The 25,174-nt window shown below is 41.5% G+C and overlaps 1 protein-coding gene across 2 annotated transcripts; it reads right to left on the bottom strand.

Moving 5' to 3' along the window:
* Positions 1–1,010: 1,010 nt before the first annotated feature.
* Positions 1,011–21,936, bottom strand: mfsd2b (major facilitator superfamily domain containing 2B). 2 transcript variants are annotated; one of them, XM_034899498.1, is made up of 15 exons: positions 21,709–21,936; positions 20,344–20,704; positions 15,525–15,650; positions 15,305–15,429; positions 12,126–12,249; positions 10,012–10,090; positions 9,713–9,894; positions 7,835–7,925; positions 5,922–6,043; positions 5,367–5,450; positions 5,108–5,191; positions 4,877–4,986; positions 2,837–2,980; positions 2,422–2,598; positions 1,011–1,249 (listed from the first exon to the last, which is right to left on the bottom strand). In XM_034899498.1, exons 2-15 carry the CDS (start codon positions 20,683–20,685, stop codon positions 1,201–1,203), a joined length of 1,839 nt encoding a protein of 612 aa, XP_034755389.1. In that variant the 5' UTR covers positions 20,686–20,704; positions 21,709–21,936; the 3' UTR covers positions 1,011–1,200. The 2 variants fall into 2 exon arrangements, with proteins under 2 accessions (XP_034755389.1, XP_034755387.1); XM_034899496.1 differs by having other exon boundaries at positions 20,344–20,703; positions 21,687–21,863.
* Positions 21,937–25,174: the final 3,238 nt, after the last annotated feature.

The following is a 25,174-nucleotide window of genomic DNA, read 5'->3' on the forward strand; positions in this document are numbered from 1 at the left end:
TAAATTCATCTGTCTATTTTAATCGGATGGCCTGTTTTCAACCTTTGAAGTGGCAAATCCAGTGCAGCAGCTCGCACAGGCCAGGTGTATGCAGGGGCGTAGCACGAACATCTGGGCCGTCTAGAAAGGCATTCTCTATGGGCCCCTCCCCACATCCACAGCCATTCATTCTAGTATCTTTTTGGGCCCTCTTCACATGAGGGCCCTGGGTACTCAGTTTCTCGTTGTCCCCCCCAGTCCGACGCCCCTGGGTGTATGCAGGGTCGTTGCTAGGACTTGAGAACATCCAGGACTAGCCCAGACCTGTCGGGGTCCAGGACCCTAACCCTAACCCACCGGGCAAAAGGTCCGCCAGACGACAAGCACTGGCAGCATGGAGGGAAAGCCGGCGCCATTTATCTACATGTACTGTGCTGTAGTAAACCGAGACGGACTTGGGCAGGCTTCGAACTCCTGATGTGAGCCGGGTGGAGCGGGAGATAAGTCTAAGCTCCGACGTTTAAAAAAATCCGCTTTGCACTCCATCCAAAACCCACCGCCCTGCACACATGCTCAGCAGCCCTGACACTTTTTTGGGTAAAGCTCAAAAAGCTGTTTTGTTTTTTTGTGCTATCTTGCACCTTAGTCACATTCAAAATACAAAAAACAAAATCCAGGGAAAAAATAATTCATTTTTATTGCAAATTAGAAAATGGCTGAAGGGCTACCCGGCACGGGCCATAGGTTGAGTATGAATGCTATAGTGTCGTTCAGAGCTCTAATGAAGACCAAATATGTTTTTAAAGTGTATATATTCATTTTTTAAACATCTATTGGTAGCTTTTTGAATATTAAATCTGCATAACTAGTTAACACTTCTTTGTGTGTTATTTATTTAAAGAGACAACACATGTATTTGGTCTCTACAACATTTATTCATTTCATATCATCAGCCCTCAATAATCATGTATCATAAATAAATAACAGCATTGTAGAGCTAAACACAGCAAATAATGATATACATTCATTTATATAAATCAGGTAATCTTATTATATATTTATATGTCCAAGATGACTGCACAGTACATGTGAAAATGAAACAAAAATGTTTACAGTAAAACAATTTAATTAACTATCAGTGTAATATACACTAATGAACTACTTTCCAGCGGCGTCACTGGAACACGTGGCTTTGGGAATTCACTTCAACCCAGATCCAGGTCACACATGACTCAAATCTTCCATTGTTTTGGAGCTGATGCTTTGTTTCCTGTGGGAGACATCAATGTGTTCCATTAGTATTAGCAGTGGGGGAAAGTTACTAAGTACATTTACTTAATGGCTGTACTCGAGTACACTTTAGAAGTACCTTTTTTCATGCTTCACTAATCCGACTTATGTTTTTCAGAGGCAAATATTGGATTTATTTACTCCACTACATTCATCTGACAGCTACAGTTATTGGTTTATTTTGTGATTAACACTCATGTGTTCCTCGGGTCAAATTGACCCGTTGTCCTATATCAATGTTCTTTTTAAATCCCCAAAATAACATGATTGATTCCACACAACGCTCTTTGGCAAGTACAAATCTCTACTTTCATAGATTTTGGGGCGTCTTATTCAATTTTACCGCATTTAAAAAATAAAATTGAAGTGGTTTTGAAATAGTATTGAGTAAAAGTTGACATATTCCAGTCTGTGATTACTTATCAACATCCATTATTTTAGTTTTAGTCGAAATAACTCCTGATTTCTGCTTTTCTAACTCAAACATTAGGTATAATTCCCATAAATGAGATTCATTGCCCATTAATTCCAAAACTAAAGTTAATAAGTTAGTGTTACGTAGAGTTGAAAATGGCAAAAAAGTGAAAAACATTGGAAAAAAGCATCAAAAGTGTTAAAAAAAGGAGCTTCCAGGAAAAAGTAAAAAAAAAAAACATTGTTAAAAAAGCATCAACAAAAGTGTTGATTTTCAATTTTGACGGGAAGACAACACAAGGGTTAAGATTCTTCATGCATAAAATTATCACAAAAATGAGAAATCTTTATTTTGTAACACGAATTGGACACAGAACTGTATTCGCTGAACAGAACTCCTCATGACAATTAAACCGAACTTAATGTGAACATAAGGATAAGCTTAGAATTCTGTAGGGAAATCACTATTTTAATTGTCATTTAATTTGATCAACAATCTGGATATTATTCAGATTTTTGTTACTAAGAGGTTAAAGTTCAGTTACGATGACGTAATAAGTCAGCGCCGGGGCGTAGTGGAGAGTCAAGCCAAGTGAAGGCAACGTAGGCTATATCGCTGATGTTAGAAGATGGGTTGCCTTGTGTAAAATGATAATTCCAACAGAACAAAGTTGCAAAAGAGAAGACGGAGTCTGTTTTAAGACCAATTGTAGGTGTACATTTATGGTTTCTGCTCACCGTAGCTCATCCAGGCAGAGTCTGTTCCTGAGCCGTACGTCTTCGGTGATAGGATAGAGCAGAAGGATCATTAACCCCGTGACGATGAAGGCCACTGGGGCAGCACCAATCAGCAGCTTCAGGGTGTACACTACAGGAGCAGGCTGCTTGCAGGCACCGGTGTCATACCCTGCAAATCTACACACACAAACACACACACGCAGAGATCCAATTTAAACCCAGGTTAAAGGAAATCGACACCCAGCCTGATGCTGCAATAATGCAAATGAGTAAACTCCACACCTTTCACATTATAAATCACACATCAGGTCTGGGTTAATGCATTGCTGCAAGGTATCATGACATGCTAAGTGCAGTTACATAGCATCATGGGGTATGTAAATGGTGCAAATTTAGGGTAGGAATGCAGACTCACTCCAGGCAGAGGGTGGACACACCCAGGGAGATGCCTGCAGCAAACTTAGTGAAAAACACGTAGAAGGAGTAGAAGATGGCCTCATGGCCTTTGCAGTAGGGGTTAGCCAGTCTGAAGTCATCCACCACATCTGGCAGCATGGACCTGAATCGCACACACATACATACAAAGTTGAATGCAAACCAATCCGTTTTGCAGAATTTTGTGTCCCTTGTGTTTAATTCTCAACATCGCTCTAAGACATAGTCAAATTCTAAGCTGATGCACGCCTGAGAACTCCCTCATGGTCTTACTCTAATCATCTTAGACAAGATGGGAGCAGCTGATGATGTTAGGTCTACTTATAGCGTTCTGATAAACTGGTGGGCTAAAATTACAGAGCTAATAACACGATTAGATGATGAGCAGCGGGCGGCACCACCGGCCTCAGCCCACAGACAGGATAAACAATCGGCCCCTTCCAAAATAAACATGCCCCTGCGGGAGGCCCCTGTAATTTGGGGTTTGAAAGGAGGGGGACAAGAAAGGAGTGGAAAACAGACGCGGAGAAGAAGACTGCTTTTCCTCTGGCGGTGCATTAGCTCTGGGATGGTATAGATGGTATATTTATTTATTTAAAGATACATTTACAAGCGTTCAGTCATCACAGCTCCAAATATAAAATTATAAAGAAAGATTGCAATTTATGTAATATGAGATCAATTAACAAAAGTAATAACTACAATATGAACAGAGCTATGAAGTCGACAAAATAAGAATAGTAAAAATTCACATAAAATAAGAATGTGACAAATTTACACATCTCGTTAATGATATTGATAACAGATTTTTTTAAATAATTATACTTTATTAATCCCACAAGGGGAAACTACACTTTTCACTCTGTTCTTATTACACACAGCTCTGAATTACACACACATGCTCAGGACCTATACATGGATTAATGGAGAGATGTCAGAGTGGGGGGGCGCCCCAAGCAGTGGGGGGTTCAGTGCCTTGCTCAAGAGCCCAGGAGGTGAACTGGCACCTCTTCAGCTACCAGTCCACCACTATACTTTAGTCCGTACGGGGACTTGAACCAGCAACCCTCCGGTTCCCGAGCCAACTCCCCACAGACTGAGCTACTGCCACCAGATGCTCTTAAATAAGAAGATTTTTAGCTTCTGATTCATAAAAATGACATCATTTTCATGACCGTGACATGACCTACAGTACATGAATGGACTCTAAGTACAGAGTCACCGCTAACAGCAGGTTGGTGCACTATTGTGGTTGGACTAACGGCACTTTGCATCAAATCAAAGGGAACTACCATGCACTACCATGCAAAGCACAACCACTGCACCGACAGACATGTCGTAGCACTGCAGTTACATAAACACTGTCAGAGGTTTAAGGGATTTTGAATATTCCGGGGATATAAAATAAGCTGTAGCAAATTTCTTTTAATCCCCATTGGGGAGGCCCACCCAACATAAACTTGGGAGATGGGGGAGACACGCCCTGGGCAGACCTTTTTGACGGACTCTTCCAGTTCACTACCAGCAGACACAGAGAGTCTCTAGTCTACCTGCCAGAGGAAACTGGAACATCCAAGAAGAAGAAAAAACGGACATATGTGAGCTCATAAAAGATAATTTTTTGGGGCTTTTCCCTTTATTTTAGCAACAGCAGGAGAGAGATGGGGGGTGAGGGCAGCAAAGGGACGCAGGCTGGATTCGAACCCAGGCCGCTGCAAGACTCAGCCATCAAGGGGCTAACGCTCTTACTGGGGGAGCTAGAGGCCACACCAAATTTTGGAGTTTTTAAATAAATGTTGATCCTATACGTGACATTTTACCTAAAAGAATAATATGGGGAGAGTTTTCCCAGAAAATGGTGGAAAAGTGTGTTATTATCACAAAAAGGAAACTATCATATGTGGATCTGGATAGATCGTAGGACATATAAAGACAATAGACCAAGATTATGATTCCCATTCAATAGCTTTACATTTTTACAAATTAAAAAGTGACAAAAACAATGATCTGAAAGTCTTACCATGGCAGCAGGAGCGAGGCGGCCACACTGAGTCCAGAGGAGACAGCCACAACGTAGGCCACCACAACATTGGGGATGAAGACCAGCATCATGGTGAAGGGCATGATCCACTAGAAGGGAGGGAAACAGTACTGACAGATGAGGATGCCACATTGTCAACTTTGTCCACAAGATGGAACAGAGTGTAATATTCAGAGTTAAAAGTAACCAAAATAAAAACAGGAAACTCACTGTGATACCGCAAAAAGCTGCCGTCTTCTTCCCAAACCTCTGCAGAAACCATTGCCACAACGGGATGCTTATCACTGCAGAAACCTGGGTAAACATGTGCAAACAGTCCAAAAAATTAAACCAATGTCAAGTGACAAGGTATGTAGCGTTGCTCATGTTTCTTTTTAAATGACACCACTATAACTCTGTATTTTACAAACAATTTGCAAGTCATCTTTGGGTATGCGTAAGGTGAATCAGCGGTAAAAGCTTTTCTCACCAGGATGGTCAGCACAATATTCTGGAAGTGATCCCTCAGGTCGGCGGCGTAAGTGCAGAAGAGGACAAAGTTGCTCTGTACCAGCTGCAGAAAGAAATCAGAGATCAAACTTTCAGATGTTCAGTCATGTCTTGTCTACTCAGCACTGTCGCCGACGGGAGTGACTGGAGAAGCTGCTGACGGGGTTTTGCAGTGATGTATTCCCACTCTGGGCTCGCACACGGGTGACAACTGACACCGCCACGGAGACGTCAGGAGGAAAAAATACAGGAATAGATCTGATGCAAAAGTAGGATTAGTCTGCAATAATTTTGACCCCAGGTGTAAAAACTGAAGCATCTGCCTATAAGTGACAGACAAACAGCACGAATGTGCTGCTATCACTCTTTAAACCATGCTTCAAACCATGAGCTTTCAGTAAGTGCTCTTCTACATTGATCGAATCAACATCGAGCGCCAGCAAGCCTTCGGCATTGTCAGGATTTCAGGACTCCATTTACTGGAACGTTGAGGGTCGTGTCTGAGAAGTGCAACATAAATAAATTTGCTTTCTACCTGAATGGCGACAGTGATGAAGAGGAAAGCGGCAGTTAGAGTGAGGTATGGCCCGTGTCTCATCACCATGATGAAGCCCTTGTGGAATGGGATCTGCTTCTCTGTCCTCGGGGTGTACGGATCTGAAAACAGTAACGCATGGAATAATAAAAAATATGAGTATGCTTATCGAATAACATGCGGGAAAAGAAAGCTGATGTGTTTTCTCACTGGCAATCCTGGAACTGCCCCTGCATTGCAGTGGATGCTGATTGTCGTTTAACCCTTGTGTTGTCTTCCTGTTAACCATGAACTTGTCCTTCCATGTCAAAATTGAAAATGAATTAATTTTTTTAGCTCGTCCAACGTTTTTGGCGCTATATCTGATTTATTTGTCACTTTTTCCACGCTATTGGCGCTTTTAAAAAAAAAAAGGTTTTACACTTATTCTTGGAATTCATGGTCAACAAACCTCATTTATGTCAAATTGTATATACGTTTTTAGTTAAAAAGGCAGACAATATGAATTATTTTGACTGATAGTTAAGATCAGCGGATGTTGAGTGGATCACAGATGGGTAGATGTCAAAGTTTAGTCCGGATACTGTTCTGAAACCATTCAAAAAAAGAATTCAAATGCTATAAGATTAAATAAAACGCCCCCAAAAATCAATGAAAGTAATCATTAATTTGACCAGAAGAACGTTGTATGGAATCATCCATGTTTGGATTAAAACACTTTTAAAACGGGTCAATTTGACTCGAGAACAACACAAGGGTTAAAATAAAGATCAGAGAATGACAGCTAACACGGGCAGAGTCCCAAGTGGTTCAAAGACACACTCACTGTGTCAAAAGGAAAAGAAAGAAAGAAGATGCAAGGGAAAGTGTTACGTAATATGCATCTCAGACCAACAACCCAAAGGGATGCCCCCTGGCTACTAATTTCATCTCCAACTGTACTGGTTTAAATCCCAAAATGTATTCATATCTCATTAGGGCTGCAACTAACACTATTTGTCATCACTGATTCATGTGTTTAATCATTAGCCTATAAAATGCTGAAAAAATGGTAAAACAAAAAAATGTATGTCACAAGTTCGAAGGGTGGTCCCATGCTTTTGGTGTGAGAGATCTGGGTTCAATTCCCACTGTAATGCATGTGTCAACCTGTGTGTCCCTGAGCAAGACACTTAACCCTCATGTTGTCTTCGAGTCAAATTGACCCGTTGTCTTATATCAATGTTCTTTTTAATTACCCCAAATAACATGATTGATTCCACACAACGCTCTTTAGCAAGTACACATCTCTACTTTCATTCATTTTGGGGCGTCTTATTACATTTTATAGCAATTGGAGAAAAAAATTGAAGTGGTTTTGAAATAGTATTGAGTAAAAGTTGACATATTCCAGTCTGTGATTATCCATCAACATCCATTCCTTTAATTTGAGTCTCAATAATTCCTAATTTCTGCTTTTCTAACTCAAACATTAGGTATAATTTCCTATAAATGAGGTTTATTGACGATTAATTCCAAAAATAACTGCAAAACTAAAGTTAAAAAGTTAGTGTGTGTCAACAAACATTGAAAAAAAACGTCAAGATGTTGAAAAATGGGACAAAATGGTAAGCAAAAGTTAAAAACATTGATAAAAAGCATCAACAAAGGCATTTTCGGGAAGACATATACACAACTGTAGGTCTCTTTGGATGAAAGCATCAGCTACATGACATGTAATGTCATGTAAAAATGTAGAAGGTCACATCTTCAGATTGCTTGTTTTATGTAACCAATAGTCCAAAACTCAAAGATGTTAATGTTATAAAAAGGAGAAGGGCAACAATTCATCACATGTCAGATCTGCTCAAGCCTTGGAGGCGGAATCAATCTGACAGTTCTCAGACCCCAAATAATAAGAAAAAAAGCCTCACCATCTTTCTCTTTGACTCCCAGGAACATCACCAACGTGCAGACGAGGAACACTCCTCCCACAACACCAGCAGCTATCATGTACACCTTCTTCTACAGCGAGAAAGAACACACACATGGCAACGTCAACCCGTCACTTCTTACACAGCAACGCACAATCCACTCCATTTTCAGCCTTTTTCTCAAGCTTTGATTCACAATTAACGTTCAAATTAAAACTAGATTCAAGAAATCATTACTTGATCAATACAGAAAAGAATAGACCGAAACATAGGAGGGGAATTGTAATGTAAAGGTATTGTTGTATTTTTGTAAGTTACTGTAAGACCTGAAAAATTGCAATGCTGTATTTTCGTATCTACTTACTTTTTTATAATATGATTTTGTGAATAAAGGGCAGGACCAAATAATTTGCTTCCGCCTGCTTATTCTCAAACTAATCCTTTTATATTTTAATTTGTTGTGTTTTTGTTGTTGTTGTTAAATTCAGATTGTTAGTGTTTTATTTTGGGGGGTTTTCACTTTTGGGGTTTTGTCATTCAACATTTCTTTAATGTTTAATTTCTTATACTGCTCTGTAACTTTTGTCCTTGTGTTTTATCTTTTTAGATTTTTTAACTGTTTTTTTAACTGTTTCTTGTGTAAAGCACTTAAAATTGCCCTGTTGCAAAAATGTGCTACACAAATAAAGCTGCCTTGCCTTGATTGTTCCATAACTAAATAAATGAAATGAAATGAAAATGCTTCATTTCAACATGCTATACGTCTATTTATGTCATTTTTGGTTTTAGTGGCAGCTAGGTCTACATGTATTTTGCTCTTTCAGTTCTTCTGAGACATTCTGTGTTGTTATCCACATCAGTTAAAACTGCGCATTTCACTGTACAAATACAAGCATAAACAGGAGGAAACCTCAAGTACGTGTGTATCCTAAAATACAGCCTCAACCATTTCATGGCGTACCCCGACAGGAACTCCTCTGCCTTAAACAGCCTCTGTTTGTTTGCTATTTTTCCATGTGGCTCAGCCCGGCGGTTCATTATTATTTATGCACATCAAACACTCCCTGTTTCCGACGGCGTGCCACCCTCACCAGCGACCGCAGAGGAATGTAGCGGGTGGCTGCGGAGGGTTGCCGTGGTGAGCTGGGTCGCCCTGATAGGGGTTTACCCAAAAATCCATCGGAAAAGAACCATTTGAAGTCCAAATAGCTGCGGTGTTACCAAAATCCAACGCTCGACAGTTTGGACTCATTTTATCATCAGAAAAAAAATCCAATGATGGATTCACAGCGGCGGTCGTGTTTATTCACAGCTCTGCAAACTGAAATGCGGATGCGATGGTGCTTTTTCTCCATCTTTAGGCCAAGCTGCAGCCGCCTTGATGTAACAGGCTCACACTTCCAACATATTGAATCTGGAGTGCCTTGTTCCAAATGTTGTGTGTGGGATATAAATAGGCTTAATCATTTGCAGACTGTGAAGACCCCTCAATGTGGGGGCCACAGTTTGGAGCCTGACGTGAGGGAGGAACCCCCTTTGTGGTCATAAGAGGCGAGCTGGCTCAGGATGTTGGGTTCAGATATCAAACAGTGGCGTCTCCTTTCAATCCCAGGGGTTTCATGGGTTAAAACATGAGGCTTTTTTGGATGTCAGAACCTGTAGACAGTCTGTATATATGGACCCAATATCAAACAGTCCTCCTTTTAATTCGGCGTTGCTTTTTTCCTTGGGTATTTAGCAGAAGTGAGCCGCCTCGAGCACACAACGCAGATCCAAATTAAGCCAGAATGCTGATGACAGTCCGAGTTCTTTTCAAAGCAACTCTGTGGCCTACCTTGAGCACACCTGGGCTCCTGGTTCGGCACTGGTGACACTTACCGAGTGTGACAGGTAGTCCTGGGAGCGCACCAGTCTCGTGACGATCTCTGCCCCGCTGCTGTTGCCGAGGTAACCGGCAGACATGTTGTGGGGCGGGCAGTGCTTCAGAGTGTGAGCGCTGGCCACAATCTGGCCTTGGATGGCGGCGCCCACGAGCGTCCCCAGCACTTCCATCGTCATTCCTGGCATCACACAAGAAAAGATCCAGCAATCATTTCCGGCACTTGACACAATCTTAAAAAAACTCAATTCAGCATTGCAGGTATAACAACTGTATTTTTCATGTTAAAAGAGCTTACGGTAAGCCGTGGCTGAGTCTCTTTCCTTCTGGTCTGTGCTCAGGAACATGGTGAGAGCAGAATAAGGCACGTGGAAGCACTGCAAAGGAGCAGAAAGACACGGCTCAGGTAAAAAAAACAAGTCTGGCACAGCAGCAGTCACACCGTCGCACAAGGGTCACAATGGTGGAGAAAGAGAGTTCATTTTAAGTTTTATTGATTTCTCAGCCTGGCAGCATGGCCCTAGTTGGTCGGTCCACCACTTTGGTCCAGACCAAATATCTTAGCAACTCTTTAATGAATTGACATGATATTTTGTAAAGATATTCATGGTTCCCACATGTTGAATCCTAATGACTTTGGCGACCCCCTGACCTTTCCTGTAGCGCCAAATGAGGTTGACATTTGTTGTTTGTGTGGCAATGGATTGCCATACAATATGGTACACATATTAATGTTCCCTTCAGGATGAATTATAATCACGTTGGCCATTCCGTTAAGGTCCCATTTCATGCTAACGTTTAGGTTCATACTTGTATTTTGGGTTCTTACTAGGACATGCTTACTGTACATACTTTAATCTTCAAAAAATACTCCCATACTGAGTGTAATGGCACTGTAGCGACACTTTCCACCTATATAAAGTATAGTTGTGAGATCCCAATCGTACAGAAGTCCTGACGGCTCATTTAAAGGCACAGTTTCTGAATATGGACCATGTGCATTTCTCTATCAATTGATCATTTTGATACTTTCACAGTGTTTATGTAGCCCGTCGACCTGCTTGATAATTAAAATCTTACTTTTTCGCAATTTGGGAACTTTAACTTTACATCTAGCTCTGTCATCAGGTCAAAACTTGAATGTGTCCAATACTTTGTTTTATGACTAAATACCTGCAAGACCGTAAGTCTTAGATGGTAAACATTTCACCAGCTAAACATTAGCATTGTCATTGTGAGCGTGCTGGCGTTGTAGCTCAGCCTCACAGAGCCGCCGGCATGGCTTCCCACTGTTAGAATACAACGTTTGACTCAAAATCAAATGGCAACACCCATGATATCTTTAGATGTCTTTTATCTGCAAGTTCCTGTGAAAATGCAAAAATATACACTGTATATGTATATGTACATCAAAAGCAATCTCTGCACTCTCCATGTTGGCAAACCTCAGCTCACTGTTTTGTCCTTCCTCACCAGCTCTTCCAGAGAATAGGCAAGCAAACCGAGTCCTGCTTCACTTTGTAATTTACACAAGGGCTCAGTCAGCACTCCGGAAGCCACGACGAAAATAAACCCGGCAGTGAAAGGATTTTCTTCAGCCACTGGTTCTATACAGCATGTCATTTATGGAGCCTTTACTGTACGCAAACATTTATAGAATTGAACCTGCTTGAACTGTCCACTACAGATGGAAGTGAGAACTAATAGAACTGATAGAAGCCCATAATAGGTCATTATAGGTTGATTACATCAGCAGAGGATGTATTGCATCCTAACCTCTGTTTACAGACTGTGACCCTCTGAGTGATAACAGCTGGCCTCTCCCAGCTAACTTCACACAAACACACATCCAGAGACAATGAAGGAAGGCTAAAAGTGGTAACCAGCATTTACCCAGCAAGAGGTTCCTGGCAAATCTGAGCGTATACTTATCAAGTAGTTAGAATGACATGCCATTACAGCTCGCCGCAGTGTGGCTGTAGCGGTCCACACGCTCTGTGGCACATGTTATATGGGTTACCCCAGAGCAGAAAGGGAGAGAGATGAATGGTACGGACCATAATAACAAAAGGCAACCTAAATAACTACACTTCCCTCTTTGAGGTGAGGTATCTAAGAGCTCTGGGCTCTAATCTCCTGCACGTCTCACAAATCAAAAGTGTAAATCCTACTGGGAGCTGCCATAGTCTGGCATGAGATGACTGTAATCATCTCCGCTTTGTTGTTTGCAGCATTTTATCTATATGTTATGTAATTTTGGATCTGCACACTGCATCAATCAGAGCTTTTATCTCCCACTTGCAACCTGCTTGCACTGCATGTGAAGTCCCGCTGAGTGATCTGAAGCATGCATGCGCCATTTCAGATTTCTTAAACATCAAATGTACTTGTGAGAAGAGCATTGGTACTTACAGTGATGAGGGTTTGGTAGAGGCAGTAAAAGCCTAGGTACCAGAAGAACCTTCCACTGATGAAAGGAGGAACAAACCAGAGGTAGAAGTAGGAGACCACCAGAAACGGAGTGCATCCCACCATCCTAGAGAACACAGACAGATATCCTAATTTATATTCAGATACAATTATCCTAATTACATTTCATGTTTTGTGTCAAGTTGCCACATTTCTAAGCTATCTCCAAGCAGCCACAATCGCCATTTTAAGCTGTCAGAGTTGGGATGACAGTGGTTTTGTTATGTAATATTCATAGCAGTGCAGTGTTGAAATCAGGCCATATTGCTAGCAGATTACAGTGAGGCTAAGCTGACTGCTAAATGATTATGTTGTTGGAAGTATGATAGGAATCTGTCCTGGGAGGGATGGGCAAGCAGGGAAATACCACAATATTTCAAACCTACATAGCGTTAAAAGATCAACACGCACACACGCACGCACACACACACGGATGTTCAGTACACACTCAAGCAAACACAGCATGAAGCAATTCTGCTGTGTTGTGCTTTTCTCAGAGCTTGAAGTGATACGTGGGCCATGTTTAATTCATGGGTAAACAACCGGTATGTGTCATTATGGTTAAAGCAAACAGCTGTGTGATTTGAAATGAAGCAAAACAGGGGGGGGGGGGGGTTGGATGATCGACCGTTTGACTTTTCTGCAAACACCAATATATCATTCAACCTCTTCTTTTTTGTCGCGAGTCATGCGGTGTAGATTCTGGAGCAGCTGTAACATCGGCACATCTGCAGGTAGAAAAAGGTTGACTGCTGGCATTTTTGGTGACTGTGACAAAAACCTGCAGGGGGGTTCTGAACTCTGACCCGCTCTGCGGACAGAGGTACAAACAGAGAAAGTGGGAGAAAGAGGCAGATAGAGAGGCAGGGAATGGTCATTTCTAGCATCGTCCAGCCCTCCCACCTCACTCTCCTCCTGATTGTTTGCTGGAACAAAGGCAGCTGACAACGCTGGTGCTGCAGTATTGACCGCTTGGTCATGGGAAGCGATGAAAGGGCCCCGGGGTCGATGAATGGGGCGGTCAGAATGTTCCTGCAAGATGACTGTTTTTGGGGGGAGAGGCACATGCGCCAAACCCATATTTTCTCACGCGTCAGGCATGCGTGAACACTTACTTACACCTGTCCCAATAATCTGCACAGTCTTAATTAAGCCGGGACGGGTTGATTGGAAGCTGGCACACATATTTCTCTCCTCTCTGACTTGTTCAGGACACTTGCAGAATGTTAATTAGATGTGTGCAGTGGAACAGATTAACTGTAGCAGAGGTCTGGTGGGTGCGAGTAGATATTGGGTTTAGTAGTGTTCATACACTCCACTACATTTCAGAGGAAAATATTGCACTCCAATACATGATTTACTTTCCAAATTACGATTTGCATTAAAAAACATATGTATTTGTAATTTCATACAATGCAATCTAATGTTAAAGATTAAAAACCTCAACAACACATACTGTTAATTATAAGTCACAGGGGCCAAATAAGTAGTAGTATATTGCTGATAATACTTTAATAATAATACCATAACTTCACTTCAGGTTCTTAGGGTTCTAAGTTCTTATAATGGAGGATTTTGACTTTGTTGTGTTGGTACTTTGATATACCATCACTGTCAATTTGTCTTTCTCGAGCGGAGATCATTTTCTATGGGAGGAAAAAAGCCTCTGCCACCGGGACTGTGCATTACTACAATCACAAAATAATAAACAGATCAGTCCCCAAGAGGGTGTTTCGGGCCAAATGACTTCATCCTAGACAACTCCAAGATAGAAATCCCGTCTGGCTGTGGATGTGAGAGCCAGAGGGGGAAAACGCTTCCTGCTGGATGGACAGAGGGGACTTTCCAAACAGGGTGAAAACGGAGGGAGTGTCTTGCCATTTCACCACAAATACTGATGGACACACGTTCAAATACTCATATATAACACACACACAGACGCAGACACACGCACACCTACGGCTCCACGTGGGGGACCAAAGCTGATTTAACAGCCATCAGCATCTGTCTGCTATTGAGCGCGGCTGGCTGGCCACAGTGGACTTGGTCCACCTCCAGCTCTGTCAGCTTGTGTGTGATCTATGCTTTATAATGCAGTAGGCATTAGAGACTGAATATGTAATTACAGTAAGTGTCACGCTTTGCCAGTGTGTTCAAAAGACACATATTGCACACATGCCGCTTCTAAAATCATCTTTGCAAAAGGGGATTTATGAAAATGGATGGTAATAGCTTTATATAATCCACAATCATAGACCCACAAAGTTAAATTGCGCTGAAAGGCTGTGAGATGTCGAGCAGACACAAAACAGACGGGTGATGCCCAAATGTGAAATGAGGTGTCACATAAATGTAAAAAAAATGTCAACGAGCAACACGGTAGCAACGATTTATGAAAGAATGCAGATGAACTTCCTTGTCTGTTGTTGTCTGTCCTCAAACGGCAGCTCACGCCCTTGAAGTATACAGCATGTAAAGCTCATCAGAGGGAGTGTGGGAACAGTGTGATTAAAGCACAAAGGCTATTTATTCAGCCCAATCCTCAGGTGAGAGGCTCGGGCCTGAGAATATTTTTCAAAACCAGCTGAAACTGGAGCACAGGATTTGTTGTTGTTCTCATTTTGCATAAACATTAGCATGATGCAGCGGCCATAATTATGCCTGAGAGATGGGAGAAAACCAACAAAAGTTTCATAATCTGTCGACAAATTGCAGTCCTTTACGTAAGCCATAGCTGGATGTCAACAGCAGCATAAAAGATGATTTATCCCAAGTTTATTAGCTAAGATAAATTAAAAAATTACTAGTTTGCTACATTTGTTCAATTGCTTACATGCCATCCTTTTTAGGTCCCAGTCAAAAAACACAATTTTGTAAGTTAGGGGGTCATTGCTCATCATTGTCTTTTGTGTCAATATCTTTAAAAACAGTTGTCCGTCTCTTAGTCTTATTATCATTATTTGTGTGCAATCATATGTTTTGAATCTAATTTTGTCAGATCTCCCTAGCCCTACATTTGAGCCAATGGAAACAAATGTAGGCATAACAAGAAAAGGAGCACGAAAAAAACAATGACTGAAATGACAATAAGGTTGGCTTCGTAGTGTGAGCAGGGAGCTCACCAGGGCATGAGTCTGCCAATCTTGGTCCATCTGCTCTTTGTAATGAGGAATCCGACAACAGGGTCGCTCACCGCACCCCAGGCTTTACCGATGAACAGCACCATGGAGGCCTGGAAGGCGTTGATCTGCAGAGCAGAACAGGGACAGACTGGAGTTAAAAACCCAATTAATTCATATACAGGAGCCATATTTGAATTCTCTTTGTCTGGAAACCAGTTACCTGAGCGACATCAAGCAGGTAGATTTGCAGGAAGAAGGCGGTGGCGCTCGCGGCCACCTCCTTGGGCGCGCCTCCAATGGCGAAACACAGCTTACTGCATAATGTCAACTTCTGGCCCAAGTCAGTCTGTGAAGACAAGAGTGACAAGGGATGGGGGTGTGTGTGTGTGTGTTTGGGGGGGGGATGAGATAAAGGTGGCATTGCAGGTCAGGCTGCTAATGAGCAAATTCACTTTTCTCATCTGCGAGCATTATGATGAAGATGAGGAAAGAAGGCTGCCACCCACTGAAAAATGGACCATAACTGCGCACTGTTGAGGTTTGAACTAATTATAGGGTTATTGCTTTCAACGTGGTTATGAATTAATGAACACACCTTTTTTGCAAGTCACATATTCATGGTAACCATTCATTCAAGGCCAATAGATGTTATCAAAAATAATATGTTCAGTTTAAATTGAGCATGCATTTGCAGTGTAAAATATTTTCATCCAACGCATTCCTGGAATGGGAAATCAGGAGTATAAATACAAAATGTGTCACTTTGATAGCCAACATGCATGGATGATTCAGTCATAACATAATCAACTGTGTGTTTCTGTATCGGGAATACAGTATTTTAATGAACGCCCTAAAATCCAACTAACTAAACTAACTTTCATTTTTTTAATTCCTTAAGGGCTGGGAAGATTCCTAGCTAAACTTTAGACAATACTACCCAGACACACCAATGTGAAGCAAGGTGTGTCGGTTTCAAATAAAGGGAGCCATTAGAACAGACTTATGACTCATAAATACTGAATCAGGTAGTCTTTCATAGTCTGAATCCTTTCGAATTCTATTTCAGGTGCTCCTAAAATAACATTCCTTCTCATGTCAAGGTCGTAATGATTCAGTGATTCTGCAAATGATTCAGTGAATGATTCAGTGAAATGCAAAGAACACTGTAGCTATGATGTATGTGGAGGATGAGTAGTCGGTGATCTGCTTCTTCATGAATTCCGCTCCACTAAAAACACGCAAACAACAATCAGGACAACCTTAAATCATCGATCTTCCTGTTGTTTTGTCTCTGTAAATGATAGGTTTCTCTAGCAGACAAATTATGCTCATGTATACTGCATGTGTGCACATGATGTGTGTGTTACAGTAAAATAGATTACAGAGGATTAGAAGGAGCCCCCCTGCTGGCTGGTTGCATTGTGGTCTTGTCTTTTGCAGACACTGAGGCCCATGGAGCAGCCTAAGAAACCCACCGAGTCATCCACAGCTCCGCTTTCCCTCACCATGCTCTGCCAAAACCATCAGGCACGTGACTGTGTGTGTGTGTGTGTGTGTGTGTGTGTGTGTGTGTGGAGCAGAAGGAGCCAGCTTTCATCTTCACACATGAATAAGACGAGACACCACAGTCTGGGGAGCCCAATATTTACGACTGTCTCCGGAGCTGTGCAAACCCTTTCCCTTTCCCCCCCTTTTGTATAATCTTTGGTGTTGGACACACTCTCTCACACACACACACACACACACACACACACATACCCCTACAGCTTCACGTGGCCCAGAGCTACTCTCCTCAGAGTTTTATGAAAAGGGGAAATCACCAAAGTAAATGTAGCCGCGACCAACACTGTTATTATCCCTCCCACGTTTTCTCTTCCTCCTTTTTTTTTTGCCCCATCGAAAACACGGAGGAGTTGGAGAACGACAATTACCAGGAGGGAGGTGTGTAATTATTCAATCGCAAGACAAGCGGGTCAGAGGTAAGTAAAGGCTGCGCTGTGGTTTCAACTTCAAAACTCTCTCTTTTTTTTCTTCCACTCTCACTGCAATTACCCCTAATTGGAGAGAACAATTAAAGACTTTGGTGTGTAGAGAATGCTGCTTAACTGACGATGTGCAAAAATACTCCTCTGTCCTCTCTTTCTCTCTCTCTAAACTGTCCCTCAGAACACCAACTCTCTATCTTTCATTGCTTGGTTCTTATCATCAAAGACGATAAGCAGGATATCCCTTCCACTGTTGTCTGGATGAACAAACAGCACCACTGATACACAATTCCAACCACACACACACACACGTGCAGAAACACCGGCTGAGACTAAAGGGAGCATCTGTGAAGTTCTGACTGTCAACAAGCAAGGGACAAGGACAGATAAGACTAATCTCTAAAGTTAATGAATCCTTAACCGCTAGAGGGAAAACAATTTAAAAGGTCTGAACTGCTCGGCAAGTGATTTGAATCAGGATTGAGGATAATTCTAGAGCAAAGAAGGGAGGAAGAGAAAACCACTAGAGCCAGCTCAGCTATATTCTCTGAATAAATGTTTACGTGTAGCGCATGGTGTTAAATGTTAAGCTGGTAAAATGGAGTAATAAAGCTGTTTAAATGTTAAATAGTTGAAGTATTTTCTGACAATTCTGGGTATCAGGGTCATATCTAGTTATGGGAGTTGACAACAGTAGCTTTATACTGTCACTAAGGATTATGGATTATTAGGATGAAGGAAAAAAGTTTGATTATGCCAGTGATGGAAGCAAGCAATTGGGGATGGATCCAGAACATCTAAAGGGGGACAGAATTTATAGCCAGCCCTTTAGTCATCCTCCCAAACAAATCTGACAAAGCTCTGTACTTTTGTGAGGAATCAGGAGGGTCTTTATGTGAAAATTGCTGTGGCGGTTAGGGTGAGTTATTACTGTAGTTATTACAGACCATGGATCCATCATTTAGTCTCATTCACAAAGGGAGAAACCGCTTTCATCTATAATGTCCCACTTAGTCATCCGATCCAACATCAAGTGACTTTTCTCATAAATACAACTTAAATTGTAATTTAAGTCGTAATTCCTTTTGCCGTCCAAACATGCAAGTCTCATGAGTTTTGCTCATATTGACTTTAAGTCAATTTAAAATGTCTAGTTTTCTAGTGTTATCTAACTCATCACATTTTAAAAATGAATTGCTCATTTGCAGCCTTAGTACTATGTACAGTGTAGGGGTTAAACTTGTAGTTTTAAGAGAACTTTCTGTGTATATTAAAGACATGTAACAGTAAGCCGCGGCCCTTTGATTTTAATGACAACAATGCTAACCACAATGAAAAATAGTGTCATCTTCAGATCCTACTTTGTACTAGTTCTGGCTCAAGCTTGGAGCAGCGAAGTCTTTTGGGGCAAATACAAACTTATTTTTTCATATAAACAGCCAAATAAAAGTGCAAAACATTGTTCCAGCTGACAACTTAAAGAAAAGTACGGGAGGAGAGACACAACAAACAGCAATAATGATGTCTGTAGTTTGCAAATTAGACACACAGAAACAGACACAGACAAACAAGAGGCGTTGACAGGAAGACATAAGGGACCAAACACACACACACAGGTAGAAGCGAGAATGCTGTAGCACGATTCTAGTGCCTGGCTTTTAAGCATTCAGCAATGCTGAAGTTCCCCAGGTCTTTCGTAGGGCTCCATTAATGTGAGCTGTGGAGAGCTCCATACACAGTACACACATCCTAAAGTGAAAGGGTCCAAGTATGAATAGACAGGTCAGGAGGTGGTTGGGGTGAATACAAACTTTAGTCGTAGTCTTTATACTGAGAAAATAGTTCAATAACACAAACTCATTTCCAGGAAATTGACTGAAGGAAATGCAATTGAGTGTGCCGCGTTTCATCCGCTACTCTCGTGTGAGTGTTAATTCTCTAGTTCAAATCAGTGACGTTCCGCCATCTTCGGGGGATACTTCCTTCAAAGTGGTTAGTTTGTAGTAACGTTGGAAACATTGTGTCAAATCCATTGAGTCAAACTAAGGAAATGCTGCAGATTAGATAGAGGTTTGGCAGAAATGAAGCAGTTGCAGAACTGGTTATATTGAGTGATGTAATGTTGTTTCATGGGAAACCTAAGTCAATGTAGCCACACAGAAGATGAGTGACTAACTGCCATAGTATTGCATTACGTTGGTATTTGAAACTGTCTGCATAATGTGGTATCTACCTAATGACAATAATAATAATCAATTGAAGTTATTTGGCGCTTTTCACAAACTCAAAGCAACTTTACAGAGCTTTGACCTTTTTAATGGCTTGGCAATTCACCTTTTCTATAGGCTTGCTTCTACAGTCTACAGTCTTCTACAGTCTACGTCTTTACAGCCCGTACAGGCCATTAGATCCTGAAGAGCATCAATCTGAACACACATCGGCACATCAAATAAACCACACTCTAAGACACAAAAGATGTGCTCGCTCCAACGACTTATCACCTTCTAGCACTCAAATAGCAATCACCCATTAAGATAAAGAACATGAGATAAAACAAAAAAATTAAAGGAATGTCAACCCAGTCGTTGATGCGAGTGAGTCATCCCTTTCTACTGTCTATTCGCTGTCATGCTTCCTATTATGGCGGTGATTACAACCGTCTCCATCTCTTAGTGTGAGTTCCCAGATCAAGCAAAAGAAAGCAATCATCTGCAGCAGGTCATCCCATCAATGGGAAAATCCTTTTTCAACTGAAAACAATCACGCACTAAATCCACTGGTGGATTACAGTTCACAAGGGAAAACAATGCAGCTGATTAATCACACACAGATCGGCAACTAAAGAGATCAGACTTTCAATCTTTTTTTTCCCCTCTCCATCCAATCATGGGAAGTCACTCGCAGCCTAACTAAGCCACACACACCAGATGAAATTGAACAATCTCACTCAGATGTTGTGTCTCACTTTGCAGCAAGGGAACACACAAGGGTTACACACAGCGTGCCATTAGATAACAACATTAGAAAAGAAGCAGCAGAAACAGGTGAGCTTACCTGCTGAGGAGGTTTGGGGAACAGCGGTTCAATTGGCTTGATGAGCTTTCCTGCAGAGCCCTGCGCTCCCTTCTCTCCCTTGGCCATGGCTGAGAGACTGTGTGTGAGGCGACAGCCGTACTTCTGCGACTGTGTGTGCGAGGGAGTGCTGAAGTGAGTGTGACTGTGACTCCTCGTGTGAGCGAGACTACGAGTAGCCTGCCACTGGGTGGTGTGTGTCAGAGGCTGAAACTGGATGTGGCTCTGACTCCGGGTGTGTGTGTGGTGCACGTGAGTGACGGCTCCGGAGGCTGGGAGCTCCTCCTGCTCCTCTGTGACAACTCTGCCGCTTTCTGCCGCCATTCACATGCTGTTGTTGCTCTGGAATGAGAACAGAAGGGAAGGGCAAAGTCAGACAGGCAGTGGTGGCGGTGACACACACCCACACACACACAGACACAACACACACTCAATGACAGGCATGTACTGCAACATACAAGCACAAGAATGCAGGCACATAAAAACACAGACAAAGACTTTGGATGCGTGAACAAACACACATAAATGGAACAATGCACAAGAGCAAAGTTGAATACAGATGTAGGAGAATATCACAAGAAATCACACACACACACACACACACACACACACACACACACATACACACACACTCAATAACAGGCATGTACTGCGACATACAAGCACAAGAATGCAAGCACATAAAAACAGATAAAGACTGTGGATGCATAAAAAACACACATAAATGGGACAATGCACAAGAGTAAAGTTGAATACACATGTAGGAGAATGTAACAAGAAATTTTACACACACACACACACACACACACACACATACACACACACTCAATAACAGGCATGTACTGCAACATACAAGCACAAGAATGCAGGCACATGAAAACAGACAAAGACTGTGGATGCATAAAAAACAACCATAAATGGGAGAATGCACAAGAGTAAAGTTGAATACACATGTAGGAGAATGTAACAAGACATTTTACACACACACACACACACACACACACACACACATACACACATACACAAATGTTCTCACTCTGGCTTAAGCAACCTTTTTGAATATACAGCCTATTAAAAGTCAAATGTCACTCATGTTACCATCATCCATTTCTGTATTTGACAGCTTGCACATCTGGCCATGATTGAGAAAGCCCAAGCAGGGGCACAAAACGCACAAAAAACGCGAACGCGTCCCGTGCAGGAGTGTGTTGTCTGCCCCTCACACTATTACTGGAAGTGCGTCCATAACACAACCATGCACTCTGACTCTGCACACCTGATAAGAACCTTAGAGCTAGAAAAAAGAGGAGAAAACGCAATCTTACCCCGTGCTGATGGGAAAATAGCCCGTGCTGTCAGTGGTTGGAGTTAGTTTTGATCAATGCAGTGATGTGTCAGTCAGTCAGTCAGACAGACAGACAGGCAGGCAGGCAGGCAGGATGAGAAGGAGACTGCGGACGATGGAGATGGTCTGCGCGTCCCCCCCCCCCTCCCGGTTGTTTCCAGCCTGCAGTGACGGAGCTGCGCCCTGCAGCGGCCGTCACGCTGTATGACACTTAAACCGGATTGGCCGTGTGCATCCGTGAGGAGATTATGGCAGGCGAGGGGAAAGCCTTCCAGTGAGACAATGCAACACGAATAATACTGTTTCTAAAACATTTCACAGAGGACAATGTATAGGGCCTAGTGTTTCATTTGTGAGATACAGTGACTTCATTGTGCTATCCTACAGTGACTTCATTGTGCTATTTTTAATCAGATGTGATAATCCTACAATCTCAATCTTGTATTCTACACTTGAAATAAGATAAGCATCGATATGTTTGGTTATGTTGTTGTTTCCGTATGAAAAGCCGATCCCCGATTATTATCGCCGTGCTGATAACATTCCGGTCGTGCATATCACGATATGTGGTTTTTAATTAAGTCTTGCACGCGGAATGTCTAATATGCAGTTGGGTTTCATTTCCGTCACGCAGAATGACCTGTGCAATTATTTGGAACAAAGAGGCGGAAAGGTGTGTGTGTGTGTGTGTGTGTGTGTGTGTGTGTGTGTGTGTGTGTGTGAGAAAACTCAACAAGGATGTGCTCATACAAACATCTAACTACATATTTCCCACGCTGCAGCATCACCATCAGATAATCACTACTCATTTCCACTGCAAATAGTTTATAATAGGACCTGTGTAGGTGTAGTAGGTTTACACTTAATAGTAAATTTTAAAATAATTTAACATAGGCTGAGATTTTACATTTTAATACAAGGTTGCCCAGTGTGTGTGTGTGTGTGTGTGTGTAGTAAGCATACCTTAAGGGGTACCCACTCCAGTGATTTGTTATTGCACTTACATAACACTGAGGGACTCGCAAGAATAAAAACTTTGTTTCAGGATAAAGTGAATTTTTGTAGACTTTTAGTTCCCAGAATGGGTTTAGCTCCAAAAATTGCTGTATCCTTAATTTTCCCAAAATGCAACTGGGCAATGCCTTTCACTAAAGTACCTAGTCGCGACATTAAAACTGGTAATTTAGCCAGAAAATAAAAGGAATTACAATGGAACCCCAGGGATAGTGGATTCACTCACTGTGCGTATTATGACCTGAAAATGAGTCATTAACAGTGCTGACCTCGACCTTAAAGTCCAAAATGGAGGAATGGAGCAATTGTCGCTCATTAGTTATCTAATTATCTAATCTAATTAGTTATCTATCTTTTGACTAATAGTTAAGATCAGAGGATTGTACAGATGAGTGTAGTCAAGAATGAAAGTTATCAATTGTATTTGCAAAGAGCGTTGAATGGAATCCAATCCATTTTTATGTGTTAATTTGGTTAAAAAGAAACCCATATTTTAGATGTAGACATTTTTAAAGGGGTCAAATTTAAACAACAAGAGGGTTAAGAAGTTTTTGAGCATTTTCAGCCTTTATTTCTGACAGGACAGCTGAAGACATGAAAGGGGAGAAAGAGAGGAAATGACATGAAGCAAAGAACCGCAGATTGAAGTTGAACCTGGGCCAACTGCATTGAGGAGTAAACCTCTACATACATACATACATAAGTCTGATCAAGGTTTTTTTTTTCTGATTTACAGGTATCATCCTTGTGACTTAATGTGCAGTACCATATAACTCAACCTTTATCATTTATTTTCTAAAATCTTCTGTTTTACAGGCTCTAATTTACATTGTAAGATTACTATGTTGTTTAATTTAGAGATCCTTAGTTCTATACAACAAAATGTTACTTTAAAATACATATTAATAGTTCAATCTAGGCTTGACCCAGAAAAGAAAGTAAGCTTTTTCTAAACATTTGTGGTCTGGTTGAAAAATGAGATACAGTTCTACACATACTTATAATCCTATTTTTATAGGCTCTTTTTCCAGTCTTTCGCTTATGATATGTTGAGCGCCTTTCATTTTCCCACAAAGTACTTTCATAAGCAGCTCTTTTAGAGCGAGATGCTTACCCTCCACAGTAAGCCTCTCCTCAGAGCATGACAACAAACATGTCATGGAGACGTAGGCCGGTGGACCCATGAATTCCAAGCATGCAAACCCCTTGACCAAAACCACATTGTGACAATGAAAAAGGCACCGTCGCACAAAAGTCAGCCATATGACCTGCATTAGAACGGCTATGTTTCCGATAATGCATGAAGAGGAATGTGTAAAATGAAAGGTTGGTATGCTGCATGAGTAAAAGGGTCATTCTGAAAGGAAATGTGGGAGTTAAAGGGAGAGTAATTCCCTGCATGCTTAGCCTTATTAAATATGTAGCAGAGAGGAAATGTGCTCTCTTTTACTCTTTAACCAGACACCCTCTGGCTGCTAACAGCCTGTACATTCAGGTTAAAAAATCTGAAAATATGGACTGGCCTGATAGAGAGGGGATTACAAAATTCAAGACTTTTGTCCCCCTAACCTTGACCGCCTTGAGGTTGTCACCGCCTCCTCCTCAGCCACAAATACAAACGTCCTGTCCTGCACACTTCCACCCATTGCTTTAAATATTGAAGATGGATAATGTTCTCCTTCTTCCAGAGGCAAGGCAGAAAGCATGGCGATGAGATGTAAAAGCACACGCATGTCATTAAGTATGCCAAGAAAGACAAGATGCATCATTCAAGAAGAAAAGCGAGGATTAAACTTTACACAACCATGCCTTAATGAGATTTCCTTCTTTTTTTTGCCACTTTCTTGCTTCTTTTGTTGTGAAGCAACTGATTTCTACAACCAAGTGTTCACTATTACACACAATGCTCACTGCAGTCACACTCTGTACTGTCTTGGTGTCAACACTGCAATGTCATTATTCCTTTAATTTGGATTTATTTGACATCACTAGCCCCTCCCTGCCTCCTTTATCTAAATCCTTATTTAAATCTTTGCAGCACAGATGTTGCATTGCAACACGGAATAAGGTGCTGCTCAATGTCACTCCATGATCTCCAACATGATGATCACAACCACTCCAAGATGACGGATGCTCTAATTATAAATAAAATATTTCTGTCTTCAGTCTTCACACCTGGGCTGTGATAATATGAATTTGAATGAGAAAGTGCCTTCAAAAATATACCACTTCATTTCATTGTGTTTCATCAAAAAGAAACAAGAAATATCCAGAACTTTAAGGAGGATTTTTATTGTACCTTGATATGTATTGAAAGGATGGAGTCAAATAAAACAATTCATTGTGCAGTCTGACTTAAATCCCTTCCCACAAGAACAAATATTCACATCAAATAACGCAAAAAATGGCAAAACAATTAGTAGTTAATAGATCTCAACAGTCATGCCAACACAA

This window comes from Etheostoma cragini, chromosome 18, assembly GCF_013103735.1.
Source record: "Etheostoma cragini isolate CJK2018 chromosome 18, CSU_Ecrag_1.0, whole genome shotgun sequence".
In the NCBI taxonomy this organism is placed as follows: domain Eukaryota; kingdom Metazoa; phylum Chordata; class Actinopteri; order Perciformes; family Percidae; genus Etheostoma; species Etheostoma cragini.

Excerpts from the sequence above, each read along its gene's own strand:
- mfsd2b (XM_034899498.1), bottom strand. The coding sequence starts at position 20,685 with ATGGCGGCAGAAAGCGGCAGAGTTGTCACAGAGGAGCAGGAGGAGCTC. Across the intron at positions 5,192-5,366 it reads ATATTGTGCTGACCATCCTG|GTTTCTGCAGTGATAAGCAT; the intron begins GTGAGAAAAGCT and ends ATGTTTACCCAG. Across the intron at positions 1,250-2,421 it reads CTCTGCCTGGATGAGCTACG|GAAACAAAGCATCAGCTCCA; the intron begins GTGAGCAGAAAC and ends TGTCTCCCACAG.